The 25,354-nt window shown below is 49.7% G+C and overlaps 1 protein-coding gene across 2 annotated transcripts in view; it reads right to left on the minus strand.

The window, feature by feature from the left end:
• Positions 1–25,354, minus strand: part of NXN (nucleoredoxin) — a 141,465-nt gene that overhangs the window by 3,009 nt on the left and 113,102 nt on the right. For both annotated transcript variants that reach the window (XM_074320598.1, XM_074320599.1), the window contains exons 2-7: positions 23,326–23,443; positions 21,179–21,312; positions 20,617–20,717; positions 19,023–19,129; positions 3,671–3,850; positions 1,593–1,717 (exon numbers count right to left, since the gene is read on the minus strand). In XM_074320598.1, the coding sequence (XP_074176699.1) occupies positions 1,593–1,717; positions 3,671–3,850; positions 19,023–19,129; positions 20,617–20,717; positions 21,179–21,312; positions 23,326–23,443 (765 nt within the window). The remainder of the gene's footprint in view (positions 1–1,592; positions 1,718–3,670; positions 3,851–19,022; positions 19,130–20,616; positions 20,718–21,178; positions 21,313–23,325; positions 23,444–25,354) is intronic.

Raw genomic sequence — 25,354 nt, forward strand, 5'->3', positions numbered from 1 at the left:
CCAACTTCCTGGTCCAGGCATCCTTCCCTCTGGGCCTGGGCCCGTCCATCTGCCGGACCACAAGGACAAAAGGAGCAGAGCTCTGCTGCTGGAATCACACCCACCCCCGTTCACGTCTCTCTCTGCCATCTTAGTGTGTGACTTTGGAAAGTCACTTCTCTGAGCCCAGGTCTCGTGCCCTCTACGGTGGATTTAATACCAGCTCACCTGGGGCTAGGTGAGGCGTGAGGGCCAGCCAGCACACACAGTCCAGCTGACCAGACCCAGCGTGGTCTCGCCCTCTCTGAGCCTCACTTTCCTCATCTGTCAAAACATAATGATTATGTCTCCAGCCACAGAGGTGGGGACAAATAGGACGGTGCAGGAGAAGCACTTGGCTTGGTGCCTGGTATATAGAAAACCTGCAAATGCTCCTTTTCAGCCACATTTCTACAGCAGTGACTGGAGCTCTCCAGCCCCACCCTCGCCCCGGCTCAGCCCTCTCCGTTCTGAACCCATCTTTTCTCAGAGCCATTCGAAAGGGCTTAGAGTTGAATCAATTCAGCGCAGCCTCTATTTGTGCTTTGTGTGGAGCAGGCTCGTGTAGCCCCAAGGCAGGGCCCTGTGAACCCGCTTTGTTCCCTCTACCCCACGGCCAAGCAGGGAGACTTCAGCTGCCTGCGAGGGGCCCAGCATGGCTTAGCAGGGGTGCCTATTGACGTGATGAATGGGTGATGGTCCAGGGTTTCTGGCTGTCGCTGCCTCTCCTGGGATCCAAACACAGCGTGAAACGAGCATGGGGCTCTGACCAACTGGGTACAAATGGGTGGAAGGAGGGCAGGGGTGCTGCTAAAAGTGTGTCTGTCAATAACCAGCTTATGGTGAGTGCCTGGTCATGGGGGGGGGGGTCATGGCGGTGGAGCGTGCATGGAGGATGGCTCTTGGGGGTGGGCTCCGAGGTAGAGGGTCTGTGCCCATCACAGCCATCTTGCAGAGATTCCCCTTGGGGGAGGCAGGTACCTGGCAGAGGTGGCCCAACTGAAGGGCCCGGCCTTCTCACCCTGTGAAAAGTCCTCTAACCCAGCTCACGGCATAGGTGTTGGGTAAAAGAGAGGGATGTTAGCAGTTTCCAACCTCAGCACTCTCCCTGGGCTGGCTGGGTAACTGCAGGTCAGAGCTGGGGCCCCCAGCAGGATCCCTGTAATGGGAAAACCCACTTTGCAGGCTGGTGCAAAGGGACTAACCAAGGAGACAGCGTGCAAAGCATCGAGGGTCTGGTTTGGACCGAGCCCCAAGGACACGTGTGTTGCTCATGATCTGTCACTCTCCCCAGCGGCGACGTGGGACACACGCACGAGGGGCTATCTCCTGGGTGGGGGGGCATCCTGCTGCTATGGGGCTGCTGAGTGAGGATGGATGATGGACGAAGGGAGCAGCAGGGCAGGAACTGGTTTTCCATGACTCAGGATGACACACCCTTTCACGCCACATTTGTCTGTGGGCGCTCCCAGAAGCAACTGTCACCCCAGACCCCATGGCCCCTTCAAACATCCCCCAAAGCCCATCACGGTCGTTCTAACAGTCGGCCCTCAGACCGGCCCCGGGGCACTCACCTCCCCTGCCACGAAGAACAGAAGCGGCGCCTCCTCCTCTTTGGCTTTGTACTTGGCAATGATCTTCTCGGCTATTGGCTGAATCAGCTGCTTGGCTGCCTCCGACTCCCCATCATCCTCAGAATCTGTGACGGGGAGAGAAAGACATGAAGAAGCACAATGGCTTGTCAAAGAGTGGTGCCCCCTGGGGGAGCCTGGGTCCAGGGCTTGAAACACACATCTGGGCAGCCCCTGAGTGGAGGAAGAACTTTCCCGGGGACACAGGCCTCGCCTCCCGGGTGCACGAAGGTGGGATGCGTCTGCTCACTTGCTCGCACGGCGCCCTCCTGCACCACGCCCCTGACTGAGGAGCACTGATGCCCCAGGTAAACGTGAGCCTTGGCACTGAATTCTTCACAAACCCACCTTGGAAGCCGAGCTTCCCCTAAGCCAGGACCTGAGATCCTGGTAGATTTTCTCTCAATCACAGAATGAGATGCTACAACCTCAGATCTCGGATTTCCTAAGGAAAATGGCAGAACTTCTGGTGGGTAGGGCTGTGGTCTGGTCAGCAGCTTTGTGGCAGTGGGGAGGCACAGCTGGCAGCCAGACTCAGCTGATGGCATGGAAACCACCCACTCGGGCTCCCGAGAGCCCCCTATGGGGCATCTCTTGCCTCCCGTGAAACAGCAGTATGAAAGCAGCCACAAGCGGGGAGGGGCAGCCCTCACTCCTGCTGGACCCTATAACTGAGAGCAAGAGAAACACCCTCAAGAGTGGCAGCGTGGGGTGTGGGGAAGCAGGTGCCAGCAGATGCTTTTCCCCCAGAAATGCCACACCACCCGAGTCCTGTAGTGTGCAGACTCTGCGGGAAACGCTCTAGACCAGGGGTGTCCAAACTTTTTTCAACATTTTTCACCAAGGGCCATATGAGGTAAAATAGACAAACAGTGGGCCACTTACTCGAGGTGAAGTATGTATTGCCTCACCTGGTTTATTTAAGTAAACTAAATACATTTTTGGAATTTGCTGCGGGCCAATTAACAATGGATTGCGGACCACAGTTGGCCCAGGGGCCGCAGTTTGGACACCCCTGCTCTAGACACACATCTAATCAGTGGACCCTGTTTCCACAGCTGCAGATGGCCAGTGAGATTCCCAATTGTCCCTCAGTTCAGAATTGTTTCCCAGGCCCCAGGATATGGGTGTGGGAGCCTGCAGCAGGCAGGAAAGCCCCAAGGCCGTCCTGTCTCTCCCCAGGGCCTCTGTCCTCAAAGCACAAAGCACGGGACCAGCCAGCAAATCAGTTTGCTTAAGAATTCCCGGGTCTGCATATTGGCTTCTCCCCACCCCCTGCATATTGGCTTCTCCCCACCCCCTGCCCCGCCAGAAGCCCCCCACACCAGACTTTCAGAGAATGGGGGTAGGACGTTACCCATATCCCCTGACCCCCTTCAGTGAAGTGGGTATGGCAGCACCTCAGCCATGATCCTAGTATCCCAAATTATTTTGAGTTGGAGCTGAGCAACAAGACCCAAGGCCGAGGGTGAGGTGGCCCTTGGCAGCAGTTGCTCCGTTTGAACGAGGAATCAGGGTTACCCCATGGGCCTGCAGGGAGCTGAGAGTAAATGTTTCTGTGTCCTCCTGACCCAACACTGAGCACCAGAGTGGGCGAGCCAGGGGAGGCTCAGATGCGGCCTGAGGCTGGGGCAGCTGGTCAGGACACAGGTGATCCGCAGAAGCAGCGCTGGGTAAGCCTGGGCCGAGCCGGCGCGGCCCCTGCAGCTGCTGTGCATGCAGCCCTGCCTCCTCCCTACCATGTGTCTGTTCATCGGGGGCCCAGGGCATCTCTGGGCCTGACCTATTCTTCCCAGCTGGCAGTTGGGAGCAGCTAGGAAGGAAAGCACAGCGGCAACTCCCAGAACACCTCCCACAGGGGGAGAGCCATGAATAAATCATTGGGGTCAAAAGCAAGGCTGCTGGGAGAGACAAAGGCCCAGCCCCTGCATTGTTCCGTGACCAAAAGACGCTGTGGGACAGACACACACCCCCCAGAAGAGTCTGCCCTGCGGCCCTGGGGTCCCCACTGAGCTTCATACCTACAAAAAGGACGAGGCAGGGGCCCTCGTTGAGCTGCACGGCGTTGGAGTCGGAGAGCTCCAGCACGGGCTTGGGGTGCCAGGGGAACTCCCGGCAGTCCTCGTCGTTCAGCACCTCGACCCGCCCCTGCCGCGTGATCACCTCCCCCTGCGGGTCCAGCACGATGAGGGTGGGGATGCCTGCAAAAGAGAGAGCTCACTTGGCCACAGGCCCCAGCAGGAACGGCCAGCTCCTTCCCCCAGTTCACGGGAGAACCCAGGACAAGATACAGGCTCAGGATTAAGAGTCAGAAAGCCCTGGGATGGAATCCAGGCTCAGCCGCAGAAGAGCCACAGAATTCCCTTGGGTCTGTGTGCAACTTCTCCGTGCACCCCTGAGCGAGTCCGTTCACCCCTCTGGGCCTCATATCCTCTCCTGCTAAATGGCGGGTGTACTGCAGTTCCTATCTTATCCCACGATGTAAGATCCATGAGTTGTGCATTTAAAGCACTTCACACAGGGTCTTGGCACATGGAAGCAATTATCCCAAAGAAGATCCCAAACAGACCCCAAAGAAGCAAGAGCCGCTCCCCCCACCTGCCAGGAGTCTAACACCTAACAGAGGTGGTGTAAAAATATGCTCCCAGGTAGCGCGCGTCCTTGTTACAGATGCACCGACCAACCATGCGATGGGTGTCCTCGCACAGACAGAAGCGCCCCCCTCACCCCCAGTGTGAGCACAGCGGGGGGCCGGTTTCAGGAAGGAGCCTGGAGCAGGGGCGGCCACAGTAGAACAGGAAGGGGACTGCCAGCTGCCAGCAAGCCAGAAGCCCCACCCCCAATCTCCAGCCTGCTGTCTGGGGAGGTTCCAATACCCGCTCTGAGGGGGACAGTCCCTGGAGGGAGCATGCTGATGGCAACACTGCTGCCCTCACATGAGACTCCTGGGCTGGGGTAAGAAATGCAACACAAAGCTCCCTGCAGACTCCACACACCCCCAACCATAAAGACTCCAATGAAAACTCAGAGAATCCCCATCCTGGGTTACAACTACATTTGGGTTTTCCACTTCCCTGTCTTCTGCACCCTGCTGCTTCTCCTCCAGCCAGGACCACCCCCCACCAACCCCAGCCCCCAGAGTCACCCTTGACCGTGCCCTTTGGGGTCACTTCTTTCTCCACCAGCAGTGGTCCCTCCCACCTTGCACTAACCACCTGCCTCTCCTCTGAAGCTGACCAGGGCTTTAATTTTATACGGGCCAGTGAAAGCCAAAGCAATGTAATATTTATAGATTCCAAAACATTTTGTCGGTAATTCACTCCAGTGACATTTTACATCTCACTGGGGGGGCGATGCGGAGGTACCAGAAATATGGCCCTGGTGTTTTGTAACCTGCCACAGGACAGGCGCAGCAGGCAGGTGGTGGTGGGGCTGTCTTCAAAAGGAATAAAAAAATCCATTATGTTCACACCTATTAGAAGAAGTGGCTTGGCTACTGGGGAACAGGCCCAGAGGGAGCTGGGCTCTGGAGAACAGCCATTCCCACCCCATCGCAGCCGGTTCTCGTGGGGCTTTAAGATGAGCTCGAAGCTGTCCAGGCCTCCGGGGCACAGGAGATGGAGCGTTTCCAGCCTCATCCTCACAGCTGCACATTAGCCCCGGGAGGCCTGGGGCTCACACCAGGTGTGTCCCCATCCCCGAGAATCACCAAGGCTGGGGCTGGGGCACAGCCGGCCAGCCGGCTGCAGACAAGGGCCTCCCCTCCACCATGCCCCATCTCAGGAATGGTTTGGCGAAGTTCTTTAATCAGTCAATGTATTTCTGAAATTGGGCAATTACCAGTGTTGGGCTAAACCAGGGCCCGCCCACTGCTATGATTAGACAGAGCAGCCAGCCCGTTTGTAACCCAGATACAGGATGCCAAGTTGGTCTGTGGAGGACAGCAAGCACAGAGAACAGAGAAGGGAGAAGGAAAAGCTGAAGGCAAAGAAGTCCACTTCCAGGTTTGGGGCCTCAGTTTCTCCAAGTGACTACTCTAAGGGGCCTTCTTGGTTCCCATGGCTGCAGCCTCTATGGGTCCACGCCTCTGGGGACCAGGATGGCAGGGCAAGGACCTGGAGCCCCCAGCTGGCTGCGGAGCAGTCCTCAGCTGATTCCACCAAGGAACAGCTCCCCTGGGCTGTGGGTCTCCCCACCCTTTCCCCACGACTGTGGGGAAGCAGCCCCTGCTTGTATTTGATGCTTTGAGCACCGAAGCCCATGTCTCAGAGCCCAGGATGACAAAGCGCATGTGACAGTGGTACATAAACAGAAAGCAACTTGGTGAAATAGCCATAGTCAGACTACAACCCAGAGAAGCCCATTTCCGGCACATGGATGGGAAGAGAACCTACGTGCACCGTGCCAGCCCCCTTCCCACCACCAGATCTTGGTTAGCTTGGCCCGAGCGCCCTAAGGGCGTGCTTTCCTCCAGGAATGAATGAGCAGGTGAGAGGGGAATCTCGCCTCTTTAGAGCATCTGTTCTGTGCAAGGTGTGACAGACACCCCCCACTCAGTCCCCAGTCCTCATAGCAGATGGGTGCAGGAACTGGGGTCATCCTCCTTTTATAGGAGGTCAAGTTACCTGCCCAAGGTCATCCAGCTAGTAAGTGGCCACGCTGTGACAGGAACCCTGGTCCACCTGTTCTACAAGCTGCTGCTCTTCCTACTGGGCCACCCACTGGTAGGGGGGTGGCACTCAGACCCTGGGCTGGGGATTCTGGAGACTAGGGCACAGGAAGGCCCCGGCCTCTGCACCACCCACCTCTTGCTTTCCAAGGCTGTGGGGAAGGAGGCTGAGACTACAATCATCTCTTCCCTTTCCTCTCCCATCATGCATTCCCTGCTCCCCCTCCCTGAAAGCGGGCTCCCTGAAGCAGAGACTTCTAAGGAGAAAATAGAGCGAAGCCTCTAATGGGCAACTTAAAGGGAATGGAAAATTTCTAATCGATGCCTTTATATGAAATAACTTCCACACCAGTGAGGGGCTCCTCTGGAGGGAATGAAAAGGAGCAGCTCGTCTCTGCTTCGCTTAAACTTTCCATTTCCCAGCTGGGATGGCTGGGATGGTTGGGGGGGGGGGGGGGGGAGGAAGTACAGTTAGAATTCTAAGGACGATCCAGGCAAGTTGCTTAACTTCTCAGAGCCTCATTTCCCCAGCTGTCAAATGGGGGTGACAGTTCAAATGAGAACTATCTTATTTGGTTGTTGTGAGGAATAAAAAAGATGACGAGCATAAAGTGATTTTTAGCAGAGTATCTGGTATACAGTAAATGCTCCCTAAATATTAGGTCTTATTAATAAATAAGTTCATCATCATTTTTTAAATCATCTCTATGTTGACTGTGTGTCTCATGACACGGCAGAGACACAGAAGACTGGTGCCTTGCTCTCGTAGGGTAAACAGAAAGCTCCATGCTTGCGGGAGGAAGTTGGCTACAGAAAACAACACAGACAGCATGTCAGAACCGCAGCAAGGGCTCCAGTTATCAGTGTGAAGTCTGCCCAGCCCGGAGCTGCTGTTCTTTTACTTGCACCCTCCCAAGCTTAACTTTTGAGCACAGAACATATACTCTACCCTCCTCGGGAGGGCTTCTGCCCCAAGCCTCCTGCCCAAAACTCCCCTTGACCATCTCCCTCTGAACCTAGAGAAGAAAGAACAAGGCCCAAGAAGCGCACTCCAAACTGTCTCCTCCTGGAAGGAGCCTCTTTGTGCATATTTAAAACAATCTCAGAGCCATGTGTACTCAGACTGCTGCACAGTTTCGTTGGGTTGCTTTTCTACTGCCAAGGAAAGAGGCAGTTTTAAAGTGGTGGTGGGGTCTGGGGCAGAGAAGCTGGGCAGGGTTGTAACCCAGAGAGCCCTCTTTCTCTGCTGCTAGATGACAACATGATCTGTGGGTGCTGGGAGTTGGGAAGAGAAATGGGAGGAGAAGCAGGCCCGAGGACAGGAAGAGCCGGTCCGGGCCTACTGGCGTGGCAAAATATTATGCGACCATGGAAATGGTTATTATAAAGACTGGCAAGTTGGAAAATGTTTGTAATGTACTGTTAAATAGAAAACACAGACTAGGCAATGCTACGTGTATAATTACAACTATGGATAAGCAGGTACGTGTGTGGACAGAGATCAAAAGGGACTTGAAAAGTGAAAATAGTTGTGCTAGTGAGGCAGGAACGTGGGTGAGGTAGGCATGCCTGCGTTTTCTGAAACGGTGCTATGATAAATGTATTAATATAGAATTAAAACCGAACAAAAACCAAAGGGCAGTAGGGTGGGGTGGCAATGACAATACCGCGTTTCCCTGAAAATAAGACCCAGCCGGACCATCAGCTCTGATGCGTCTTTTGGAGCAAAAATTAATATAAGACGGGGCTGGCCCTGTGGCTCAGGCCGTTAGAGCTCCGTGCTCCTGACTCTGAGGGCTGCCGGTTCGATTCCCACATGGGCCAGTGGGCTCTCAACCACAAGGTTGCCGGTTCGATTCCTCTACTGCCGCAAGGGATGGTGGGCTGTGCCCCCTGCAACTAAGATTGAACACAGCACCTTGAGCTGAGCTGCCTCCCGGACGGCTCAGTTGGTTGGAGTGCGTCCTCTCAACCACAAGGTTGCCGGTTCGACTCCCGCAAGGGATGGTGGGCTGCGCTCCCTGCAACTAGAGACGGCAACTGGACCTGGAGCTGAGCTGCGCCCTCCACAACTAGGATTGAAAGGACAGCAGCTTGACTTGGAAAAAGGGCCTGGAAGTGCACACTGTTCCCCAATAAAGTCCTGTTCCTCTTCCCCAATAAAATCTTTTAAAAAAAAATAATTAATATAAGACTTGGTGTATATTATGTTGTGTTGTGTTGTGATGTGATGCGATGTGATGTTATAGACCCGGTCTTATATTCCTTTGCTTAGAGAGCTAAGGAGAAGAAGAAGGCAGCTGGTCTGTGTGGTGAAACTCAGAGAAACCCAAGGGAGGTGAAAGGGGTGGGTCTGAGCTGACTTGAACTTGGCCAGCAGACCCAAAAGCTGCTCAGGCACGTGCCTACTTCAGGAGACAGGCATGAAGACATTTACGGTGATGTTCTTGTAATACAGAAAAAACAGAAACAACCAAGTGTCCATCAACAGTGGGGCAGATTCATAAACTGGGGTCTAGTCACACAATGAAACACTTCTCGGCACAGAAAAGAAATGAACCAGATATAAGTAGCAACAGGAAGAAATCTTGAAGAAAACACTAAGTGAGAAAAGCAAGTTGCAGAATGACATTAGGGCATGTCCGCATTTAAGTATGCTTCTAAAATACACATCCAGCACGACCATATATTATTCATGGATTCATATACATGCAGTTAAAAAATGAAAACAGATTATGGGAAGATACACATTAAATACGCGGCAGTGTTTCTTCCCAGGGAAGAAGGAAGGAGAAAGGCACTACAGGCGTGAAAGGAACCGCACCTTTGTATTAATGCTCCCAATCGCTTGTATTTTAAATACCTGAAGCAAAACTGTCAGTTCTAGGTGGGTGTTCATCCCATTACTCTTTGTCCTTTCCTGTTTTTTTTTTAATGTTCTCAGAATAAAAGAAGACAAAACAGAACATGGAAGCTGCTCCGTGGGTCCCGAGGTAGCCTCCCGCCTTGGCCCATGGAGCCGGCTCCCCCAGGTCCACAGGCGAGCTCCAGATAAGCTGCACCAGCACTTTTAATACTGAGAACTGGCCACAGAACACACCAGCATGGCCCCTCGCCCTCCACTGAGCAAAAACTACAATCTCCAAATGCTTCGCTTCTGTAGAAAAGAAATAGAACTGGCCTCAAATGTATTTTCTGAAAAAGGCAGGGGAGAGGGCAAAGGCAGGGAAAAGACAAAGGCAGGAAATGGAAGAGGAAGGGGGAAAAGAAAGAAGGCAGAAGAGGAACAAGCAGGCAACAGTGAAAGGGAAGATAAGTAGGAGGGGGAGCAAATGCTCCCACCACGGCCTCCCCGCCGCCAGGTCTAAAGCACCTGATCTGGTGGCAGGACCAACGTCTGCTCTAGGCCTTGTCTGCCCTCCCCAAAGGTTGGGGGCTGGAGAGGGGAGAGAAACAAACCCAACTAGGGCCCCTAACCCCAGAGAGAAGGGGCTCTAAGCCTCCTTGCAAAGAACTCGGTGTTCTCTGACAGCCAGGATTAGTTAGACAATTGCTAATGGGATTTGCCTTTTGCCAAGTGTGTCTAAAGCCTTTCCTTAGAAAGACATTTTTAAACAGCTTATAGGGCTGCAAATTCCACAGTCTGCATAAAGCGCTGGGAGCGGGAAGGCCCTCCCACTCAGGGCAACGCGGCCAATCCCCTAAGACAAAAGAAATGGATGGAGGCCAATGCCAGGCCCTTGGTGAACTCAGGTAGCCGGGTGAAGGCTGTTGGTTAACAGCTTGGGCTCACTCCAGAGCACCTGGGGGACCAGGGACCTGCTTGCCGGCAGCAGCAGGACTTGTGGCCCAGCCGGCCTGGGGCAAACTCAGCATCAGGTCCTCCTGCTATAGAAAATGGATGACTCGAGGTGCAACGGCCTCAAGATCCAGACTCGCCCACCACAGCTGGACAGACACCTCAACAAACTGTGTGTGCTTTACGCTAGGCCTCCGCCACTGGGTTGGGTGGTACTTGGAATCCTGCCACGCTCTAAGCCCAGCTCCCAAGATGCTCAGAGGAGTCCGTGTTCTTTTTTCATTGCCCGTTTTCACAGGAGCCTGTCAGGATAACACAGGAGCTCTGCCCTCCCTGCCTCAATATACAAAGTGACTATCAGATCAAGTTACTCCCTTACTGTAAGGCACAGAGGAAGGCCAGGTGGGGGTGGCTCACCTTGGGGGGAATGGGGGCTGTACCTAGTACTGCTCTGTGAAAGCACCTTCATTAAAATGACTCAGAGGAGACAAAAATGGAGCCAGAGCCCAGGACATATAGAGTCAAACAGGGAGCATGAGCTCCCAGACAGTCCCGTAGGATGTGCTGAAGACCAGACACTCCAAATAGCAGAACCCGCCACTGACTCTGCATGTGTGTATGTGTGTGGGGTGTATGTGTGTGGGGTGTATGTGTGTGGGTGTGTGGGTGTGTGTTGTGTGTGTGTGTGTGGTGGGTGTGTATATGGTGTGTGTGTTGTGATACTGTAATAAGAAATAAATATTTAGTCTTCAGCCGCAGTTCCTCGCACAGAGCTAAAACCCTTATAATTTGCTGAATGACAGGGATTAGAGGAGCAGCTTTTGTTATATTTGGTCTTAGTCGCAGGTCCTGGCACAAGAGGTTTAAGACCCTTGGAATCTGAGAATGCTGAGTGTTTTTCTGCATGCTAACGAGATGATGGTGGTTGGGAGCCCCTAAATAGCTTCCTCATGGGGGCTGGTTGACAGAAAGGCATGATTAGAAGGTTGGAATGTTCAGCTCCACCCCCTTGACCTCGACCTCTGGGGAAGGGAGAAGAGCTGGAGGGTGAATTAATGACCAATGGCCAATGATTTAACCAATCATGCCTACATAATGAACCCTCCACAAAAACCACTAAGTGGCGGGTTCAGAGAGCTTCCAGGCTGGTGCTGGTTCCATGGAGGTGGCTGGGAGGAGGGTGAGCCTGGAGAGGGCATGGAAGCTCCGTGCCCCTTCCCACAAACCTTGCCCTATGCATTTCCTCCATTTGGCTGTTCCTGAGTTGTATCCTTTATAACAAACCAGCAATAGTAAGTAAAATGTTTTCCTGAATTCTGTGAGCTGTTCTAGCAAATGACCGGAGGAGGGGGTCACCCCTCCCAGGAACACCCAGGAACACGCATTTATATAAATCCCAGGAACACCGATTTATAGCCAGTCAAAAGTGGGGGAGGCCTGGAACTTGCAAGTGGCATCTGAAGTGGGGGGAGGCAGGCAGTCCTGTGGGCCTGAGCCTTTCCCTGTGGGGTCTGACCCTCACTCCAGGTACATAGTGTCAGAACTGAATTGAATTGTATGTATATGACAGCGGGTGTCGAAGAACTGGTTGGTGTGTGGGGAAAAAACTCCCACACATTTGGTGTCAAGTGTTGTGAGTAAAAACAGCTCAGAGCATACATACACACCAACACATCAGTTAAGTGACTTTGGAAGTTGTAACCACAGAGTCACACGAAGGTCAGAAATATTCAGAATTCAAACAAAAATATTTTTTGTGTGTGATGCTAGGAAGAGTACAAAAGAATACACAACTCCTTCAAGTTCAAAGGTAGTCAGAGCTAGACTGGAGGTATTTAAATATCCTTAGAGGCAAAGACCAGCAAAATTCAGTTGCGGGATGGCGCAGCCTGGGGAGGAACTGCTGGCTTCCAAGGCTAGAGAGAATTCAGAAATGTTACCACACCAGGAACTTGAACTGCCAGCGCTCCCAAGGTGAAGAGCCCGTCCTCTTTGGAGGGCAAGGAGCTAGCACTGTGACGAGGGCTATCCACGTGTGTGACCTCAGTGAGCAGGGAAGAGACTTCCAAAATGATATAACTGGAATGATATAATTATTTCCTTAATAAGTGAGCATCTTTCAAATCTAGAATTATGTTTAGAAATGTGAATCAAACCCATGGTATTAATGTTTTTGTGTGTCAAGACATTCATGCATATTTGCTATTTAGTTTCCACGTTTGGTTTTTATTTAAGAGAATATGGCCCAAGAGAGTAAAAGGTCAGTTGTGTGATTCCTATATTAAAAAATACGTAATTTGAGAAATTGATTCTGATCTATGATTTTTAAGTTACAACCCTACTAACAGTAGTGCTGCATTTAGGTCTTAAGAATCACCATTATTTGTAAGTTTAACTTACTAGAGTTAACAGACTTACTTACGAACTTGGGAACATTTTGTTTGTCTTTCAGATAAGTGTTTCTTTTTAAGGTTTGAATGTATACATCAATTAAAAATGTTTAAAGGAGCTGAATTAAGTTTGTAAGTGTGTCCAGCCATTAATCCTACCCTTGTACTCCCAATTCCTGACCTTGCACTACCTTTTATCTAGAGCACTCATAACACACTGTATACTTAATTTTTTTAAATTAAGTTTATTGCCTGTCTCTTTCTGCTAGAATGTAAGCTCCATGAGGCCAGCCAGGTACTTATCTTTTTAGCTCATGAATAGACCAGCACCTGGCATATGGCAGGCACACAACTACATTTTGTTAAATAAATCCATGAACAGGAGGCCTCCGGGGACCTGAGAGGCCATTTTCAGCTCAGTGCGGAGATTGGAAGGACAAGAGGTGACGCGGCCCCCTGAGCTCTGTGAGGGCAGGGCCCCCGTCTTCACTGTGCTGGAGTCCGTCCCACCAGCATACAGCCTGTCGCCTGGTAGGAGGTGAAGAAGCCTGAGGCAGTGCGAGTATCTTTGGGAATGTTAGTGTTTGGGAGGAGGTGATAGGGATGGTAGCTGTTACGGAGTGAATGTTTATGTTGCCCCCAAATTCCCGTTGAAACCCTAACCCCCTCACTGTATTTGGAAATGGGGCCTGTGAGGAGGTGATAAAGGTCATAATCCAATGGGGCCCTAATCCAATAGGGCTGGTGCCCTTATAAAGAAGAGGAAGACACACCAGAACTCTCTCTCTTCCAAGTGAGGACACAGCAAGAGGGCAGCCATCTGCAAGCCAGGAAGAGAAGCCTCACCAGGAGCCAAATCAGCTGGCACCTTGATCTTGGACTTCCCAGTCTCTAGAATTGTGAGAAATCAATTCCTATTGCTTAAGCCACCCAGCCGATGGGGTTTTACATGGCAGCCTGAGCAAACTGAGACAGTCGCTTGAAGAGGGTGATGGGATACTTTTTTTTTTATGGCTGAGAGAGACTTAAGCATTCTGTGAACTGGAGAAGAAGGAGCCAGAGGCAAGAAGAGATGGGAGGCCAGAGCAAGACCTTAGAACAAAGGCAGAACAGATGATGATAAGAAAACTGGACAGCCACATGTAAAAGAATGAAACTAGACCACTATCTTACACTATACACAAAAAGTAACTCAACCTGGATTAAAGACTTGAATGTAAGACCTAAAACCATAAAACTCCGAGAAGAAAACATAGGCGATAAGCTCCCTGACGTCGGTCTTGGCATTGAATTTTTGGATCCGACCCCAAAAGCAAATGCAACAAAAGCAAAAATAAGTGGGACTACATCAAAGAAGTTTTTGCATAGCAAAGGAAGCCATCAACAAAATGAAAAGGCAACCTACTGAATGGGAGAAAATATTTGCAAACCACATTTGGATAGGGGGTTAATATCGAAAACATAAAGGACTCAAACAACTCAATAGTAAAAACACAGTCTGATTTAAAAATGAGAACATCTAAATAGGTGTGTTTTTCCAAAGAAGACATACAAATAGCCAATAGGCACATGAAAAGATATTCAACCTCATTAACCACCAGGGAAATGCAAATCACAACCACAATGAGCTATCACCGCACACCTGTTAGGATGGCTATCATCCATCAGACAAGAAATAACAAGTGTTCACAAGGCTGTGGAGAAAAGGAAACCCTCATATACTGTAAATGGGGATGTAAATTGGTGCAGCCACTATGGAAAAATAGTATGGAAGTTCCTTTAAAAAAAAAGAATTACCATAAGAGTTATTATCCAGCTATTCCACTTATGGGTATTTATTTGAAGAAAATGAAAACACTAATTCGAAAATGTACATGAACCCCTGTGTTCATTGCAGCATTGTTTACAATAGCCAAGATACGGAAATAACCTAAGTGTCCATCGATGAATGGATAACGAAGATGTGATATATGTGCACGTGTACACACACACCACTGAGGAATACCACTCAGCCATAAAAAATAAGGAAATCTTGCCATTTCAACAACATGGATAGACCTTGAGGGCATTATGCTAAGTGAAATAAGTCAAAGACAAATATCATATGATTTCACTTATATGTGGAATCTAAAAAACAAAACAAAATGAAACTCACAGATACAAGAACAGATTGGTGGTTATCAGAGGAGAAGGGGGTTAGAGTGGGCAAAACAGGTAAAGGGGGTCGATTGTATGGTGCGGGATGATAACCAGACTTATTGTGGTGATCATTTTGTACTGTGTACCGGTATCAATTCATTATGTTATGCACCTGAAACTAATATGTTATATACCACTTTTACCTTAATTTAAAAAAAAAGAAATATTAGTGAACAACCTGCCTCTGGGACTTCTCTTCCAGTGTAGCTTAAATGTCACTACTACATTGATCTCCCCTAAATCAAAATTTTCAAAAGGCTCCCAAAGTCCAAAGAGTCAAAGCTAAGGTGTTCGAGTCCCTACGCTGTGGATCACCAGCCTTATTGCCCACTCTGTCCTACAGGAGACCATGGGCATCCTATTCTGGCTTGTGCCCTGGAATGCCCCAAACCTCCTATCTAAACGCCATCCATTCTTAATGGCCCTGCTCCATAGCCATCTCCTCCAGGAAGCCTTCCTGGCTCAACAGCTCCAGGCGAATCTCCCCTGAACTCGGATTATTCCATCGTGTGGCCCTTCATTAAATGCTACCTTGATAAGGACGTTGTGATGCTCTTCTACACTCGTATTTCACATGCTTTAGTGCCTCTCTGATCAGACAGGGCCACAGGCAGACAGACCAAGGTCAGGAGGCGAGGTCTGACAGGCTGCTTACAGAAATGAGTCCTAACGCTTAGCCCAAGAGACCAGTGATCAAGGAGCAGTCGGCATAAAACACTGTGCCAAAGACTGTAAACCCGAGAGCGAGGACACGGGAAGTGGGGAGTTGGGAAAGCAGACAGGTCCAAGCTGAAGAGAGACTGGAACAGATGGCAGGGGAGTGTGCGCCACGGAGCCACAGCCGAGCAGCAGCAGGACGAGCCAGGTGCAGGGCTGGGCTGCAGCGGACACTCGCTGGGCAGAGCTGGGTTCCGCATGAATCTCTCACATTCTTTCACTGTGGCATGGCTGGCTGGCTGCCGCTTGCCTGGGCACAGAGCCTCTCCACATCAGCTTTCCGATCCTCAAATGAGGGCTCCTCATTTGTACTTCCCATCCCCACACGGCCAGCGCCTTCACAGAATGTGCCAAATGAATGCGTCTCTGAGAACTCTCCACTCTCTCCCTCCTCACTTGTGACCACCCACTTTCTGGCTCCCTGGGCCACACCTAACAACCGCGGCTCCTCCATCTATAATATTTACATGTTGACAACTGGAGAATCTGAAAGGAGATTTCCCTTCTCTGCTTTGTAAAGGCAGGCAGAAAACGATCAATTTGATTTTTTTTGTGCCCTGCCAACATTCCACAGAAGGGTGCCCTCCAGCCTTAGCAGTGTGTCCAAAACTTGTGTTGGAACTTCAACTCATGACCTCTCCTATGAGATTGCTGTTCTGTGCCTAGGCACCTGCCTGCCCAGCCACCCCAAAGGGTCCTCAGAAGCACCTCACAGAGCACAGAGAGGGCGCAGACTGCTGCCCTCAAACTGGCTATGGTGTATCGAGACCCTTCTTTGTTAATTTAGTAGTGTCAGGTGATCCCATGGCCTAAGCACTGACCACCAGCTATGCCCGCACCACGCTGGACCCCACATCCAGAAAAGGACAACTCAACCCCCTATCTTGGAGAGGAAGAGACTCTGCTCCATTGATGACACGTGCTGGGAAATGTGGAGAGGCCTCCTGACTGAGGTAGGGGCTGAGTGAGGCCCCGAACCCAGCTGCACTCTCTGGGACACTGTGTCTGTCTTCTAAGCCCCTGCACAAAATGGCACTTACTGCACCAATAGTTTTTACATGGTCATACGCTGCTTTTTAGTTATTTCCCAACGTAACTCTCGTCCTGTCCACTGAAGGGGCCACCTTTCTGGTTTCCTGTGTCTCACCAAGCTCAGTACAGAGAGTACTACCTGGAGCTCGAGAAATAGAATCTCATGCATTCAAATCTTCTCCATCTTTTTCCCAAAAAGGATTTAAGGTGGTCTAAAAAGTGTGTGATCTAATCCAATAAGAACAGATGAAAACATTCACCTGATGGGAAAACAAGGAAGGAAGAGCAAATAAAGCTAGGGTCAAGGGCATGCAGAGAAACGGTCAGTTTTGCAAAATTGCTAAAGGTGATTACACATTCACACCTGGTTTCCTAGGGACTAAAGCAAAGAAAGAAGCCTGATCTATAATGAAATTCAAAGTGTATGAAAGGTAAAAGAAAAAACCAGAAAAACCGAAATACACCTTCTGTTCTAGAGAAGTTCAACCTTTGATGGGCGCTCTAGGATAATTTCCCGAGCATAAATTCCTCCAAGTGAGATTTATAAATTAAAGGTTTTAGAGATTTTTTTAAGGCCTCTGATGTATATTGCCAATTGCTCTTCTGAAAAGTTGTCCTGACTTATATTCCTACTAGCAATCTGCTCTCTTTCCTACCCTGGGGGTTATCTTTTTTTTTTTTTTCGTCTCAGGATGAGGGGAGAAAGGGTGGGTGGGAGTTTTTTGCAGATGTGATAGATACAAACCCAGGGTTTTCACCTGTAATCCATGAAAGTAAATTATGCTGAATATTGTTCATATCCATCCTGACTATGCAGCAGGTGAACTGCCTACTTCATAGCTCTGTTGTCTAAATTTTCTCTCTTTTGCCCTGGTGTCTGGGAAGAGCTCTTTGTCTATGAAGGATATTGATTATTTGCCATACATGTTATTAATATTGTTGGTTGCCTTTGTTAAAGCTTGTTGACATCCAAAAGTGTATCTTTTTTAGGTTGTAAAATCAAATTTTTCCTTTTTTTCTGAGTTAGTGAAATATTTAAGTGCCTACTCTGTGCCCAACACTGAAATGTCCCCATTTTACTGATAAAAGAGGTTAAGTAATTTGCTCACAGTCACTCAGCAGTAAGGGGTCAGCCCTCAGCAAACATTCGTTGAATGAATGAATGAATGAATGAATGAAGAGAGGTGAAGTTTTACTTTTCCCCATGAAGTGGCAATTCAACCCTTCATTCCTAACCCAAGCCACACATGTTTTAAGTCTCTGCAGGCAGCGTGCTAGAAGGAAATAAGCCTGTGACATCTCCTTTAAGTTCCTCAACTCGGTGCCTTTCCTTCTGGGTCGGTAAACCATGTCATGTCCTGCGACTTCTGTTTGGCAAAGGATACATTTCTGTATGAACAGGAGGCATGAGCCAGCAACATTCTCTAAGGATTAACAGACCTACACGGTGACTACCCCAGGTGTGGTCCCCCAGGTGTGGTCCCTGGACCAGCAGCTTCGGCATCTGACCTGGGGGCTTGCTAGAAATGTGGGACCTCAGCCCCACCCCAGACCCACCATTCAGAATCTGCACTTTCACCAGACCCCCCGGCGATCCTTCTGCACCTTGCAAACTGAGAAGCACTGATTTAAAATTAAATATTAATATTTTGAAACTTTAGTAGCTCCCAACAAAGCCACGTGCTTATTCTAAATGGTTAAGAAAAAGGTTAAAGAATCTAATGAGTTCCCCCATAAGATGTGGAATTTGTGCGTAAATATCTCAATGTGCCGTGTTTTTGTTTTCATTCCGTAGAACACAAGGAACACTGAGAACTGAAATATTGCTTGCATCTGTCTAGGGCTGACCAGCACCTGGTACGACTGATACAAAGGGAATGTGTTTAACGCTTAACAGGTCAGTTAAGTGCTTCACCAATAAAACATGTAGTTGGGTGAAAGCTGGAAGGAGGTAGTCACATGATAAAGACAGAAACAGAGTCTGTCTCACTAATAACCATTACTTCTGAGAAAAGCACCATGACTAGTCCTCCAAGTCCTGGCCTTCAACACTCTCGGGCTATCAGTTTTCTCACGCGTTCCTTGCTTACATGCTTCAGGAACCACGAGAGGTGCCTAATGTACATGATCCTCTTAATGCCCCCAGCAATTCTTTGTGGCAGAGATTTATCATGCCCATTTTGCAGATGAGGCAACTGAGGCTCCAAGAGTCTGAATGATGGAACCAAAGATCATTCTCAGGTCTCTTTGACAGCAAAACCCTAAGGAGAGGGTTTTGGCTGAATCACGGGGGAACGTGTGCCCCGTGGCCCAACTACGTCAGAACCCACTGGGCCAGGGGGTGAAAAGCAGCTGTCTCACCTGGACAAGCACTTTGCTTCAGAAACAGCTTCCATGAGGTACAATGGACATACCATAAAATTCACCGCATGTGATTTTTAATACGGTAAAGAAAGTGAACAGTCATGGAAATAAAGATGTTCTTTTCCCTCTAAAAGGAAAGCTAAAGACGCGGGGAGCTCTGACGGGCAGGCTCCCACTGCGCCCCTGGAGTGGGGAACGCCTACCTTGGATTCCATACAGGCGGTTGAGGCGCGACCGCCGGGCCTCGTCGGTGTAGGGGACAGCGAGCCAGGGCATCTCACTGAAGTACTGTTTGAAGGAGTCCTCTGACCTATAGAGACACACATGGAAACAAGGCCCTGTTACCCCCAATGTACCACCCCTGGGCGCTCCCCACCTTCTACCACGTCATGCCCAGAGCTCTACGGCTGCTGAGGTTTCTAATCATTATGACCTCGGACACCGGGAGGGGGTTCTTCCCCTATCTGGCATTCACCAAGAAGCAAACGCCTCTGTCCAACCTGGGATGCCGAACAAAACTGCCAGGCCATCTTGAAAGCCTGCTCCCCTGAATCCTACCAGCTCAACTCAGGCCCAACTTTTCATTTGTTCACACAGACGGGTGTGACTTTTACAAGAAGCCTAGATGTTCAGACACTGCACTCCCTCGTGACTCTCCTATTTTGTGCATTTTTACAGTGATGTCTACAGGACCCCACTTTTAATCAAGCATAAACACTATGGTTCCACATAAAAGAAATTCCAGGAACGACAAATCGAATCAAGTGATAGAAGGCAGATCAGGGATCCCCCAAAGCGTGGGTTTGGGTGTGAGGACTGACTGAGGAGAGTCACAGGTGGGTCTTTGGAGTGGTGGAAATGTTCTATATCTTTATTATTTTTTTAATGTTCTATATTTTAATTGTGATGCTTACATAGGTACATATATTCATTGGAATCTATTGAACTATATACCTAAAATGTATTTCATTTCCATTGCATGGAAATCATACTTCCACACAGTTGGTATTTTTGAAAGCTTTAAAGAAAGGATGACTCCGCCTACCATGCCCTCAAGCTCTCCCCACTCACAGGCACAGAGACGGGAGCTGTGTGACAGTCGGGTGGGACCACAGGCTAAAGCACAGGTGTCAAGGATATGACAAGGCCCCCCCATGCTGTCAGTGTGCTGGCATCTCCGAGAGCCTTCTGTGGACAGGAACGGAAGAGGCAGGAACACCTCGTGGCTCGGTCTGAACTGGGGCTGGAGTTTTGTGATGAAGGAAGGTCACTGATGAGTAAAACCAGTGAGAGGGCAAGAAGCAGAGGAAATTGAGGCTACGAGGACCTGATGTTCTCCAGGAAGAAGGTCTGCCCTTCTGGTTTTTCTGATAGCCCCTCGACAAAGTACCTGGCCAGAGCTAAAAATGATTGCATCGCCATCCAAGGGAGACATCCGGTTCCATTAGCCTCTGGCTCTTTTCTTTCTATCGTTCCCCATCCATATCCTTTCACCACAATCCAAAACGCGGAACCAATCAGAAAAACACATCCTAATCTCAGATGACCCAGGCCTGAATTGGGGCATACCCCCACGGGTACAGCAAGGACAAGATTTCCTTGGCTTCCCTTCAGACAATGCCAAGAGTTACTGTGACACGTATCTCTGTGTCTGCCAGTAATCCCAGATACGTCCTCTCCAATTTCTACCTCCAAGCTCTACCCTAAAGAAGGGAGAAGTGTAAGGCGAGAGAAACATGTTACCCAACCACCTGCGGAAAGGCGGAGCGGCGCTGCCCCGGCCCCGGCGCGCGTTACCTGTCTGCACTAACAAAGATGATCTCAAACTTCTGGCCTGCCTCCTTGATCTTCCGGTAGGACTCCACCAGGACTCGGGTGAGGCTTCGGCAGGGTGGGCACTGAAAGACAAGAGTGGGGTCCTGCAGCGTGATGACATCGCAGCTTCAAGGTCCCCTTTCCCAACCACGTGCCACCAGAGGCCGGGTAAGCAAGACCCAAGTAGGACTGGGATGGCCCAACCTGGCTTATGAGAGAGGCAGAAACAAACGTGCCTCTCGTAACAGTGTGCCACCAGGCGGCAGTTATAGGAACCCCTCAGGGGCTACTGGAAGCCTCATCAGAACGGGTTAGGAGAGCTATCCTTTTAGACCAGGCAAAAGAAGTCATGCTCTTGCTGCTATTATCATTCATAATAATAATACACACTAATTGCACGCCAACAATGCATCGGGCATGGGAGAAAGGAAGAATGCCAGGACTTCATGCCAGCAGTTACACCTCCAGAAGCCCATCAAAACCGGTCTTGGTGGTGACATCATTGCTTCCTTCCATCTGGGCTAAAGAAGGACCAAACACTCACCCAGTGTGCGGAGAAATAGACTCCCACGTGAGACCCCTCCAGGCTGCTGCTCTCCAGGGACTGCCCATTATTTCTAAGCAAGGGCCCTGCAATGACTTCCCTGAAGGGTTTAGGTCCCCAAGGGAATTCCAAACCTGAAACAGGCAACAGATGGCAAAGTTAAGACTCTCCAACGTGGCCTCTGACTCAAGAGGCCTCAGGGCTGCAGAGCATGACAACTTTATCATCAAATAGTATTTGTTAACATACCCATAGGATCTGCAGCTAAACACACAGGAGTAAAAGCAGGGCTCATCCCTGACCGAGCCCCACCTAACCTCAAGGCAAGGCTTCTCGAACTTGCGTGATCACAGGGCTCAATCTCCTGGGGGATTTTGAAGAACAGTAGCCGAGGTCACAGCCCAAGTCCCATGATCCAGGGGCATGGCTGAGGCTGTATGTCCAAAACAAAGCAAAAAGACTCCCCAGGTAACTCTGATGAGGGGACAGGTTGGGGAAGCACTGCCTCAGATATTAACCATGAGTGTCTTCAATTCCAACCCTGGAGTCTCAGTGGATCTCAACTCTGACTGCATTTTAGCATCAGTTGGGGAATTTTAAAATATGATGCTCCGGGGCCCCACCCCTCCAAGATTCTGGTTCAGATGGTCTGGGTTGGGGACCAGGGAACCAAGTGAGAAGAGAATTTAAGTCTAGGGAAAGGAAAGAGTAAAACCCACTCAACCCAGATGGTCTACATTTTGATGACACTTAAGCCCCAGGCAGGAAAAGCAAATAATATGCTCCCAGCTCAAGAGAAGAGTGTTTTCTCCCAGGGTGGTCCATGCGTCAAAATTGCCTGAGGTTGGGGAAGGATGGAAGGGAAGAGAAGAGACTGGTTGGAAATGCAGGTGGCCAAGCCCACCCTGAACAAATGGATCCAAGAATCTGGGGAGGAGGGGGGAAATCTGCATTTTAACAAGCTTCACAGGTGTGTGTGTGTGTGTGTGTGTGTGTAAATTTGAGAAGACAGAGACTTGGTTCTATCACGGCCTGGTTTTCACAAAGGACAGTTCTTTGAAGCAGGGGAAATTTTTACAAGGAAAATTTGTGACCAGGCTTGAATCCTCTAATTGGAGCAGTACATGAGGAAGGGACGGTCCAACGACCCTTTTATGACTCCAGTGCCAAGGGGAGAGAAACAGACGTTGGACAGACACTGAGCAGGGTGAGCAGACCAACCCAGCCGTGTGCGGCCATCCAACCGGCTGGCCAGGAAGAACAAGGCCTGCGGGACCCGGGCCGTACCTAGAAATGCGGTGCACGCACCCCTGAGGCCAGGAAGGCGACAGAGGCTGCGACTGTGCCATGGTAATATTTTACAGAGAAAAACACAACCCAGGATCACTTAGCTGCCTCTCACTGTTAAGGTGACAGCGGCCGTGCAAACAGCTCCGAAGCCAGTGTCTGAGCTCTAGCTGCTTCTCCAGTGCCTCCTCAGCCTCGAAGCTAAACTTCCTTTCTCAGATTCCATCTCCTTTGGCCCATGAATTAAAGCTCCCAGGAGGGACATCCTGATCCCTTTAACGATCTTAACCGTGACCTGGAGAATACTATAATTTCATCAGGACGATATTCTTTAGCTGAATAAACCCACTTACACATACAGTTGACCCTTCAAAACACGGGTGAACTGTGTGTGTCCATTATACGCAGATTTTTTTTCAACCATCAATTTGAAAACCATTTGCAGATGAACCGTATAGCCTAAAACAGAGGATATGAATTTACGGTACCGATAAGTAAATCCAGTACAGTACTGTAAATGCATTTTCTCTTCCTTAGGATTTTTTTAAATAACAGTTGCTTTTCTCTAGCTTCCTTTACTGTAAGACTACGGCATAGCATACGTATACAAAACAGGTGTTAATCAACTGTGTACATTATCGGTAAGGCTTCTAGGTAATCAGGAAGGCCTCTGACCGACAGGAGGCTCGTAGTAGTTATGGATTTGGAGAGTCAAAAGTCATACACAGATTTTTGACTGTGTGGGGTTCTATGCCCCCACCGCCATGTTGTTCAAGGGTCCACTGTGTTTCCTGTGTACGCTCTCTAGCAATGGGGTGAGGTCGGAGCCGGACGGAGAGAGGAGCACAGGATGGACTCACCTTCTGGGTCATCGCGGATCACCAGCAGCCCATTCCTGCACACGACCTTCCCGGTGGTGGCGTCTAGGAATATGAGTGATGGAATGTTGGAAATTCGGTATTTGTTCCAAAGTTTAAGCTGTAAGAAGAAAAGTTAAAGATGGTGGTTACGTCCAAACTGGATTAATTGCGGAGTTCTTTGGAACCCCTCAGGCCTGAGGGGTAGATGGATTGGAAAACACTAAAGTACAGATGAATGAATAACAGATCAGAAGCTACCACTCCATTTGCCCCTGTGGTCTGTGATAGAGCAAGGGACCCTGAGTCTGAGCCCCACCCAGGCTCAAGCCGCGGCAGAGACTGACGAGGGATGGATAACAGTTATTCTAGGAGGGTTCTCTTCCACCTCTCCCCTGGGCACCTTCTCTAACAAGCATGAAGACAACGATAGATTATACATCCTTTGAAGACAATCAGACCTGTGCCAGGTGATTAAGGCAGGAAAGGAGGCTTTTTACTGGGGCCTCTCCCCGCTATCAGCAGGCAGGTGCTCCCCTGTTCTGCTGTGTCCCCTGAACTCCAAGGGAGAAGGGACAAGGGTATCCAAAAGATGACAGGTACTTAATATCTGCCCCTCTCACCACCTCACCAGTTCCCTGGAATATTGGCAGTCGTTGGCATGTGCCATTCAGCCAGCAAACATTAGGGAAGCAATATCCTGAGCCAGCCCCAACCCTCAGCTCTGGGTACCACTCAAAACAATCCACAATCTATTGGCAGGTTCTTGAGGCTGACTGCACACTGTCAGAGGGCCAGGTTCTAAGTAGGACGAGGCTGAAGAAATGTAACTGCAACAGCCCAGGGCCAGGAGCCAAGTATATGTGGGCTCCTTTGTTTGCTCAGGGCCGTCTGCGTGAACACTAGTCAGGTGGGCTACACACTGGGTGCACAGGAACCTAACTGCCAAGCCCAGAAAATGACATACGGAAATGAAACGTCGAACTACCAATGCGCCTCCAGGAAAGAAAGAAACAAGGGGAAACTGAAGAATGCCCCATTGGTGATTCAGCGGTGAGCCTCCCTTCCGGGTGTGGGGCCCAGACAAGAGGGCTGGCCACTGGGGCAGAGGCCGAATTGGGCACAGATACGTCAAAGGAAACAGGCATCAGAAGTACAGCTGCATACAGCGGAGGGAAATGCATGCATGGCTGTGATTATTAATGTTTTTAATTCAATCCCAGGCAGTGAGGGAGTCGGGCAGGGTACCTGCCAAGAAATGTTAGGCTCCCCCTGTCTGTGGAGACCTGGTCTTGGCAGGAAGGGTGGTGGGACCCCACTTCAAACTGGGTGGGCCCTGCCTTCGCCTGCATGTTTTTCCCCAGCCTTACATTTCCAATAAGCTCCCCAAGCCAGCCCAGGACCTCAGAACAAGAACGATTCTGCACATACCGTTTTCAATCACCAGTGTTGCATCATTCCAGAGAAACCTGATACAAGATTCAGAGTAAACATTCTTTTTTTTAATTGGGGAATATTGGGACAGTGTGTTTTTCCAGGGCCCATCAAATCCGAGTCAAGTCATTGTTCTTTCAATCTAGTTGTGGAGGGCACAGCTCACTGGCCCATATGGGAATCGAACCGGCAACCCTGTTGTTCAGAAGTCGCGCTCTAACCAACTGAGCCATCCGGCCGCCCAGAGTAAACATTCTTAAGAGAAGAGGTTCAACAACAAAACAAGATTATCCGAAGCTGGGATTGGCTTCACAAATTGGACAGTGCAAGGATCTAAACACGTTTAACTTAAAAAATAAAAAAGGAGGGGGGAAGATTAAGATTATCGGGTTTTTCTGGCTTAAAAAGTAATTATTGAGGGGAAAAAGTAATTACTGGAAAAAATGAGATGCAAAAATTGAGATAAAAATCATGCATGACTCACCACTTAGGAAAGCATAGACAATTTTATATTTCTACCAGTGGCAAATGAGTGTATCCATTTCCTAGTTCCCTCACTGATATTGTCACCAACGTTAGTTTTTCCAATTTGACAGGA

Source organism: Rhinolophus sinicus, linkage group LG15 (assembly GCF_036562045.2).
Source record: "Rhinolophus sinicus isolate RSC01 linkage group LG15, ASM3656204v1, whole genome shotgun sequence".
Classification (NCBI taxonomy): domain Eukaryota; kingdom Metazoa; phylum Chordata; class Mammalia; order Chiroptera; family Rhinolophidae; genus Rhinolophus; species Rhinolophus sinicus.